Genomic DNA, 10,001 nt, shown 5'->3' on the forward strand with positions numbered 1-10,001 from the left:
TCATTAGGCCGCGGAGATCCGTGTCGGAAAAAAAATTAACTAATTGGAAATGAATTAGAATTAGAACTACCATATGCATTGATACATAAAATATTTGTTTGTTGTTTATGAGTTATTCAATGACACTAGAATAATTGTCCGTCATAAAAAAAAATGACTTGGCGACGAAAAATAAACAAAACAAGTTTAAATTTGGCGCTAATAGTATACTTCGATGTTCTCGGGTTTTAACTTAGCCACATACCAACAGTCAAAAGGAAGAATGCGACGCCTCGATATTGGCTTGTTTATCATGTGGTCGCAAAAGCTTGAATTTGATTGGATTACGGGTATCATCGCGGGGAATTCAATGTCTGGCCTCAGTTTGATAAGCATCTCAGCTGAGTTTACTTCAAAAAAAAATATCTGAGGAACACAGAAGTACTGAATAAACTGAATACACTCCAACCAAGAACGTCACACAGTAGGTCACTACAAGTGAAAATAATATTATTTTTCCATAAAACTCTTTCGTTTCACAATGTCTTTTGTTTTTGGCTCTACGATCCAGGACGAAAATGTTGAGAACCCAGGGCGACGTGGAAAAAGAGTTGAACAAGGAGTAACAACTAGGATCAATGCACCTAAGAGAGCAGCGCTCGGAGTCATCACAAATCAAGTACGAGTGCAACCACGAAGGGCAGCTAAACCATCCAAGGTATTTTATAATGTTCATAATTTCTCGACGAGGTTTTGGGGTTTTGTGGCTTTGCGTCATTTAAAATTTTGAACGACGCTGATATTTTTTCTCAGCATTTTTTGTTTAATTCACTTAATTGTACTATAGTCGCCGTCAGCTAAAATTCGTAGCGGTTATCGGTAAAAAATAATCTAAACTATCAACCACGTTCTCTCGAGATATAGTTTTTCTCATTCCATTCATAAATCGCAAAAAGAAAAACCACTACTGACCTACCTTTTAAGTGATCGCACTGTAATAATCCCGACCTTCACATTTTCCAGAATGTTTTCCATTGTAATTCCGCCATCTTCGTTTCTATGAGGATCATTTGTTTACATGTGACATTCGTCATTTACGCAGTTTCCTGAAATGTTCTTTTCATTGATGTGATACGGTTTCCCGCGCTTTATGCAAATGTTATGAAATTGAACTCCAGGGGAACACTTCCGGAAAAAACAATGGCGGATTCCACCATTGAAAATAGTCTTGGAAAATGTGAAGGTCAGGATTATCACAGTGCAATCACTTAAAAGGTAGGTCAGTAGTGGTTTTTCTTTTTGCGATTTATGAATGGAATGTGAAAAACTATACCTCGAGTGAACGTGGTTGATAGTTTAGATTATTTTAATTGATAACCGCTACGAATTTCAGCTGACGGCGACTAGAATTGTTTAACGATAACCTAATATGGCAGACTGTATAGCAATAATTGTTAGAAGTATTAATTACGTACACATCAACTTGTGTTGTATAATTTAAAAAAAAAAGGGGAAGGTAGGTATACTTCATGTTAGTTCGTCTAAATCGCATACGGACGATACACCATTATATATTCCAAATAATATGGGAAATAATGCCTTAGCAGAGTACACTTTGAGGAACAGTCTTACTTACTGAAAATACACAACTTTACCAATGACTGTCGGATATGTTTTTTCTTAATTTTACTTGGATATTTTTGTTATTTTACTTTTGAAAGTAAAGATGTCCATCAAAATGCAACACTAGGCTTCATTCAAGAATATAAACTGCCATTAACTAGCAAAAAAACGAACGGTTAAGACCTGTAAAAGCCTGTATCCTTCACCCCAAACCTTGTATAATGAATTCCTGTAACCCATAAAGCATAACCTTAAATGTTACAGAAAAGATTTAATTAAAGAAATAATTCTTTCATGTCATGCTCTGTGCTCATTTTCACATGGGTAAGAACTATATTTGTCAATATGTCTTAATACAGAGGTTCGAGAGGTTTAAAATGTTGACAAATATAATGCCTACCCATGTTAAAATGAGCATACAGCCTGTCTTGATTCTAAAAGAAAATTTTTCATCCTTTGTACTTTTGTACATCCAGGGTTTGAAGATGGCATGGGCCCACTCGCCAATGGCCCCTAAAATTCCGTGTGGGCTACTTAAATTTCTGCTTATGTTGTACAAGTCTATACATATATGAGCTACAAAATTAAAGCTGTGGGCTATCCATTGCCAAAGACTTGAGTTCAATCCCTGCCGACTTCGAAGCAGACCCATATTTCAGGCTTGAAAGGCATCTATTTTGATATACTGGATCCAAAAGTGTAGAAAATCAAAAGTTTAACAATACAAAATAAATGCATACATTTAAACTTTTAGAATAATTTTATTTAATTTACTTGCATGCTGATTTGTGCGTGCAAGAACATAAAAAAAAATCCATTTTGATTTCAGGCGTTGCAATTTCAAATGTGATTCAATCACATGCAGCCCATGTTTTATTGTAATTAGAACATAGCTTTGTATAGAAAGCCGAAAGAGGTCTTAGTAGAATCAAAATATACTATTGTTTCATATTGAGGGATAAAAAATAAAGACCTGTATATAAGGTTAATTAAAACCTTTTTATAAAGAATTTACAATTATTGCTCCTATAATATTTATTACTATGCACACACTAAGAGAATCTTGATATGCAACTGCCTCTGATCAATGTCTCCAGTTTTGCAGTTGAATACCAAATCACTAATGGACTGCAACCAAACAACTTCAACTTTTATTTATAGGATAATATAATAATAATTATATTTAATTTCTATCTTTATATTTTCAGGCTGGTGGGAATGATGAAAATGCATATCCAAAACAAGCCAAGGTATTTGGACAGGAGAACCAACCATTTACCATCTTTGTTGATGATAATGTTGCAGCAAGTAAACCCTTGTCCAAACCATCCAACAATGGTGGCAAGTTGAAGCTATCTCAGTCCATTACTGCATTGCCAGCCAGACATCATCCAATTTCTGCTGCCAATGATATCATCTGTGTTGATGATTCTATAGGTACCTGTTTTATTAATGATATTATTATGACTGTCAGAATTGCATTTTCTTTCAATATCTCATCGGAGTATATTAACATTATTATTAAACTTCTTGTCTCAATAGCTACCCTATATAATTTATTTCTCTTGTGATAGAAATGTAGTATATTTACTTAATGCATCCAAACACACTCACCAGCTGACACTAACTTTCTTGCGGATGTAGGACCAGAGTAAATTTTTTCGTAAACCAACATTTACATGTTACAATTTTATTTTATGAACAATTTATTGATTGTTCTGAACCTTCTTTTGAACAGAAGAATCTCCAATGGTGTTGGATACCACACATGAGGAAATGGAAGACAAAAAGCCTTTAGACAGAGAATCCATCATTACCATGGTACCTGAATATGTAGAAGAAATTTATGCACATTTGAGAGAAGCTGAGGTAGGGTTAAGATGGTTAGATCATACAATTTAGTTGTCATATCGTTTGCATATCGTGTACAATGAATATTCAGAATGCTCTGTGTTCATATAGAATAACCATACATTCAAATTATCAACATCTTTAAACAAGGCAATCAACAGTCAGTGTATACATCACAAATGAAAAATCAAAGTACTACAACACTTCATGAATGACTGTCAGTTTGTGTTACAAAATCCAACTTCATTATACAAGGGAAATTTTTTAATTAAAGAATGACTAATATTTTATACGTCTACTAAGAAATATCATAAAAAATGTGAGGCACACTGAGTAACCTGCATAGAGGGTTATTATGAAGTGTGCACCACATATTTAATGTTGATTAGAATATACAGAAAAATATGAAATTTTTTATAAATAATTCTAAATTCCATTTCAAACCATAAAAAAACGTTGGTGCTGTCGCGGTAACATGACAAAATTATGTCTATGAGATGATAAACATAACAATGTCAGCCAATCAAGACAAATTACATCCAAAATTAAACAAATTAACAAACATGCATTGATAAATGGTAAAAGCCTACATTTACATGTTATTGGAGAGAATACAAATTATATATCAATTTTAAAAGTAATTGGTTTGAAATAAATGACCGGAGACACCACCATATTGATAACCTTCAGCCAATGTGTTGCAACTTTACTGAAAAATTTGCATATTATATGTACAAACAAAAAAAAACATGTTACGTGTAAAACACCAATGAAAGAATTGATATGAACACATTCACCTGAACATGATATATATGTAGCATGAATTTTTTATCTATATTTTAGAAAAAATTTCATTTTCAGGCAAAAAATAGACCAAAACATAATTACATGAAAAAACAATCCGATATAACAGCATCGATGAGGAGCATTCTGGTAGATTGGTTAGTTGAAGTATCCGAAGAATACAAGCTGCACAGAGAAACTTTATTCTTAGCTGTAAACTACATTGATAGATTTCTATCCTACATGTCTGTACAGAGAGGAAAACTTCAACTTGTTGGAGCTGCCAGCATGTTTCTTGCATCGTAAGATATTTTTACTCTCATGGTTTTCTTTAAAAATATTCATTAATGTCATATTTTGCAACCATGAGATCACATTTCTCATATTTTGACAGCTTATAGGCTGCACGGTTGTGCATTTCACCATTTGTATGCAGATATCGCAGATAAAATTTATTCGAATTCCTTCCAGTATAATTTGAAAAAAATACCCATTAAAACTATAAAAAAAATGGGTTCATTATACATACATGTACATGGTATGGTATGTTTTTTTTTGCAACAGAAAGTCAGCATGCATGCATTTTTTTATTGCCTTCACAAAATTATTTGAATACAATAACTACTATACATGAGGCTTTTGAGGGGTTATATTTAGAAAGCTTAGCAATAGCTCATAGAGCATTTCATTTATTTATAATTATGGCTGCTAAGAAAGTTGGACAGATTTTTGTAGAAAAATGGAAGATAAGTCTGTCATTGATCATTTCATAAGCTTTATATGATTTTTTTTCTTTAGGAAATATGAGGAAATCTACCCACCAGATGTTGGAGAATTTGCCTATATCACAGATGACACCTACACAAAGCAACAGGTATGGAAACACAAGTTTAAGGGTAGTTTTTTGTGAAATAGTCATGAATTTCTTCCCGTAATTGACGATGTGTAATAGATTGTTTTAAATCTGTAGATCTCTGGATAAATGTTCCATACATTTTGCCAATTAAAGTAACTTGTTACTTGTGACTAAATATTGTTATTTTCATTAAATACAGAATTCTTTTTTTTTTGCAAAATGTGGAAATAAACCGAGGTGTGCATAGAAATTGAAAATTTAACCTTTTAATTCATTATCTTTCCACTCATGAACATCAACATTTTAATAATATTTTTCATCATATACAATGTATGTTATTCAAATTATTCAAAACACATTACTATTTTCCAGATAACCTGAAATAACCAATAATTTTTGCTTTGTCTAGGTATTGAGAATGGAACACCTTGTTCTGAAGGTTTTGACATTTGACGTAGCTGTACCAACAACAAATTGGTTTTGTGATCACTTCCTGACAGACTCTGATGCTGACGATAAAGTCAAAGCCTTGTCTATGGTAAAAAAAACATTTAGATTATTGTTTCTGGATTTAGCACTAAAATATTGTCAGCTGATGAAATTTTGAAAATAATTTCCTGTTATTAAACGATTAAATATGGTTTTATTGAAAGTCTTTCTCTGCTACAATTTCATCAATTGCATGCAATTAGAAATTATCACCCAAAAAAAAATCAAAGGATAACTATATATATGTACATAATTTAACAAAAACAAATTTCATTTGCTGTTTAATTTACTTTTCCAAAGCATGGTGCTAATGTTTGTTAATAGCTTGAATGTATATAGGCTTATTTGGTTGACTATCTTAGAATCTTTTCAGTGCTTTTAATGCTAAATAAGTATATTTTATAGTAATAAATTTTAGATTCTAAACTCTGATTGCAGGTTCATATGTCATTGTATTAATAAGAAGTTTTATTTTTCAGTTCTTAGCAGAAAATACATTAATAGAAGCAGACACTTTCTTGAAATACCTTCCTAGTCAAATAGCAGCTGCCTGTATATGTTTAGCTAGATTTTCTTTAGGACAAGAACCCTGGGTAAGATTACTATAAATAATGATGGTGACTTACCATTCAGTATAACAACCTTTTCATATTTTGAAGAAAGAGTTTTTGATTGAAAAACAGTCAATTTCAGAAAAAGTTTCACCTTTTTGGATAAATATGATGAAACTTATTTGAAGATTAAAAGAAAAGTACTTTTCAATATAAAATAGTTTTGTGTTGCAACACTCATTGCAGTTGTAAATTTATTAGTTTACATTAATTTAGATAAGTGTACCCAGCATATTCAAGTACTTAGAAAAAAAGAAATATACTGTACCAACAACAGCAAAACAATCAATTCCATGAAAAAAACATTATTCTCATTATAAGATGTACATAATTGAACCCATAAAATGAATGACTGCTCAAACAATTGATTGTTCCGTGTCATAAATATTCTAAAAATTAAGCAAACTGCCTGAAACTGTTTGACATGTCATTATTAAAGTATGCTTCTTTACTTTTCAGCCCCAAACCCTGATAAAGTCCAGTGGTTATGAAGTAGGACATTTTGTTGACTGTTTGAAAGACCTCCATAAACTGTACCTTAATGCTGACAAGAGTCCTCAACAGTCAGTAGTAGAAAAATACAGAAGTACAAAGTAAGTAATGGATCAATTATTATTGGCAAAAACCCTGTTTGTTTCTTATATACTACATGCTACATGTTTCTTTGGCATCATGAATTCTTTGTATTTCTGACAGAAATCAATAGCAAATTCAGTTTTACGTATCAAAGATCATTTAAAACTTGAAATTAAAAAGTTAAAAAATTAATTCAAAATAAAGCCAAAAATTTGTAGCATTTCTTTAGAAATGTGTGGTAGCAATCTTGCTATGATTTGAAAACCTGAAACCAAATGTGAGGACAAGTATGACAAACTGGTCAACATATAAAAGATGTGGTATGAGTGCCAATGAGAACTCAATTCAAGTCGCAAAGTGTTAAAAGTAAACCATTTAAGGTGGAAGTGCAGCCTTTAACACAAAGCCTTGTCTCACACCAAACAGTAGGCTACAAGAGGCCCCAAATTGAGTGTAAAACTTTCAAACAGAAAAAACAACTGTTTAATCTGTATAAAAAAAAAAGAGTAACACATGAACCACGGCAACTAAATAACAGGTTCCTGACTTAGGACAGGTGCATTCATGACTAATTTTATACTAAAAATTTATTAGGCAAGAAACAAGGGTTTCCTTATGATGATCAACATTTATTAGCCACAACCTTGAAATATACACTCAATGAATGACAATAGTCAATGAATAGATAAACAAACATGTACAAATTATTTGGTTCTATTGTAATACTCATTAAAGTAGTCTTAATGGTGTCCAGAAACCTTGTCCACAATGCAATTTTTTGCATTGTGGACAACTAGGAGCTTGTTTTTCAATGAACCTGTTAAGCCAGTTACATATTCCTTGTCACAGATTTAAAATTGTATGTTTTTCTTTCAGGTATGAAGAAATCTCAAATTTCCAGAAGTTCCCCCCTCCAGCCAGTCTGCCTCTGGTTGTGTAGAGACTACTGTCCTATATTTACCACAGTTCTTTCATCAACACCAGGTTATGATCAGCTTTGTGGCCGTGACTTTGTGTGGGAAATTATTTATTGACAATTCTTGTTCCTTTCCCATACCTTTCAGGTGCAATAAGGAAGGCAGCTCCTATTTCATGTGTGTGATGTGTATGTTTCTGATGAATGTGTGTGTATGTTGATGTGGTTGTGAATTTGTGTAAAAGATAATATAAAGGTATGACTCCTCATTGCTAATCATGATTTTAAAAATGCATGTTCTCTCATAAGTCATGTATGAATGAATTTTAAAAATTACCAAAGCCATTTAAATGCAATTTTTTTTTTTATATTTTTACCTCTTTTAAAAATTTTTTTAAAATGGCATGAATTTGTTTTTAGTTGACCCTAATTTTTATAAGTTTATTCGATTGCATTACTATTGTCTCTCAGAATCTCCTTCAAAAGATTTTTACTATCTGTTTATTACATTGTTTTTACATGTCAATTTTGTGTTGTTTTTATCCACGAAGTTAAAATCCTATTTGTAACTTTATGAAATACGCAAGTTATACATTCTTAGTGCTCCGATTTGTTTTTCGACATCTTTTTACTCGAAATAATTTTGATGGAGGTTTTTAAGGACATTGTTTGCCATAATCATTGCATAAATTTTATTAAGTTGAAGCTTATTTTTATTACTAGTTGTATATTATCATGTAAACTGTAAATATTCATGTACAAGAACAAATATATTTTAAATTAAAATCTGTCTTTTGTTTTATTTGTAAATAGATCATATGGTTGTGGGTTTTTATGAATAAGTTGGTCTTTGAAGTTAAAATCATTGGAGCACTTGGTTTGGCATAAATCGATTCATTGACCATTTTATTGTGTTTTGAAAAATAAAATCATTTTAAATAATCTTGTAGTGAATTATGTCAAGATATTCAACTTTTCTCTAAAAATAAGATGTGGTATGACTGCCAATGATTACTTCACCAGGAAAAAAATGATAAAGTAACTGTATAGCCTTCAACATTGAACAATGAGCAAAACTTACACCATACAGCAATTTATCCTTATATGGTGGTGTTCCGCATGTGTATGTGAAAATCATTTCACTAAATTATTGATTACTTTTGTCATCTACAAAAATCTTGCACAAGGGAAATAATAAAGTTTTTTGACAATTGTCCATGCATTGTGGACGAAAAATATATATTTTATATTCCGATATATTTTAAGCACTTGGAATTATTGATGGGATGCCTCTATCTGCAATGTGAAATGAATGTCAAACAGTTGTATGTAATAAATATTGGTGCTCCTAGGTCCAACATTTGGCACCTTAGGAGAAGTGGACAGGGTAAAAGCTATGAATGGAGTTTGAATTTAGATGTATTATATTCTAAAGCTAGAAAGAACTGATGTACAATTTGGCAAATAACTGCTGTAGGTACTGAAAACCTGGGCCATGTAACAACTGATTTCAGTCCTAATGCATACCAACCCAGGTTTCTCAAATTGCTATCGAGCCTGAGAGAATTTCTCCTAGAACCTTTACATTTTCTTAAACATTCGAGGCCTCTGATATCTTTTTTGTCCTGTACACTTGCTGAATCTTCTTGACTGTCAAAAAATAATTGGTATGCAGTTGAAAAAGCATTGGAAATAATTTGTCCCTGTCCCCTTGGTCATGGTCTATAGATTTTGAAATTTTCCCTCGTTTTAATGTTGGGTTGTGTGATTAAGCTAGTTATAGGGAATTATATTTGGTATGGAGTTGTATTCTTATTTCGATTCATAGGTATGCTGTTTTCCGCATTGACTTTAACAATGGATTAGTTTGTGTTATCTCTAGTTTATGACAAAGAACTAGTGGTAGGTTGATCATATGCAGTTGTATAAGCATTCTTCATAGTTCATTGACTTTGAAACTTTTACATAGTTTGACAAGTAAATGTTGTTTAGGTTTGATATCTGTTATAAATGCAGTTGTATTAGCAAGGGCACCTAATTTACATCAAGATTGTTTAGCCTTGTACTTCATAAGTGGCAGATCCATAAATTTTTCATAAGTGGATGTATGATTGCATTTAAGCTTTAATGGGCATTATGTTTTCTGGTCTTTGCGTCTGTCTTTTCAGTTTGTACTGTTCATCTGTCCCCCTTCAGGTTAAAGTTTTTGGTTGAGTTTGGTATTTGATGAAGTAAGTGCAATCAACTTGAAAGTTAGTACACATGTAACCTCTGATATGCTTTTTCTAATTTTAATGTCCAATTCATATTTCCCCAT

At 31.9% G+C, this 10,001-nt stretch overlaps 1 protein-coding gene across 1 annotated transcript; it reads left to right on the plus strand.

Moving 5' to 3' along the window:
- Positions 1 to 326: 326 nt before the first annotated feature.
- Positions 327 to 8,626, plus strand: LOC134696932 (G2/mitotic-specific cyclin-A-like). The gene is made up of 9 exons (XM_063558899.1): positions 327 to 697; positions 2,811 to 3,039; positions 3,341 to 3,471; positions 4,315 to 4,538; positions 5,035 to 5,110; positions 5,502 to 5,630; positions 6,061 to 6,174; positions 6,652 to 6,785; positions 7,645 to 8,626. Exons 1-9 carry the CDS (start codon positions 521 to 523, stop codon positions 7,706 to 7,708), a joined length of 1,278 nt encoding a protein of 425 aa, XP_063414969.1. The 5' UTR covers positions 327 to 520; the 3' UTR covers positions 7,709 to 8,626.
- Positions 8,627 to 10,001: the final 1,375 nt, after the last annotated feature.

This window comes from Mytilus trossulus, chromosome 14, assembly GCF_036588685.1.
Source record: "Mytilus trossulus isolate FHL-02 chromosome 14, PNRI_Mtr1.1.1.hap1, whole genome shotgun sequence".
In the NCBI taxonomy this organism is placed as follows: domain Eukaryota; kingdom Metazoa; phylum Mollusca; class Bivalvia; order Mytilida; family Mytilidae; genus Mytilus; species Mytilus trossulus.

Coding starts and splice junctions, on each gene's coding strand:
- LOC134696932 (XM_063558899.1), top strand. CDS start 521: ATGTCTTTTGTTTTTGGCTCTACGATCCAGGACGAAAATGTTGAGAAC. Junction 698..2,810: donor GGGCAGCTAAACCATCCAAG/GTATTTTATAAT, acceptor TTATATTTTCAG/GCTGGTGGGAATGATGAAAA. Junction 6,786..7,644: donor GAAAAATACAGAAGTACAAA/GTAAGTAATGGA, acceptor TTTTTCTTTCAG/GTATGAAGAAATCTCAAATT.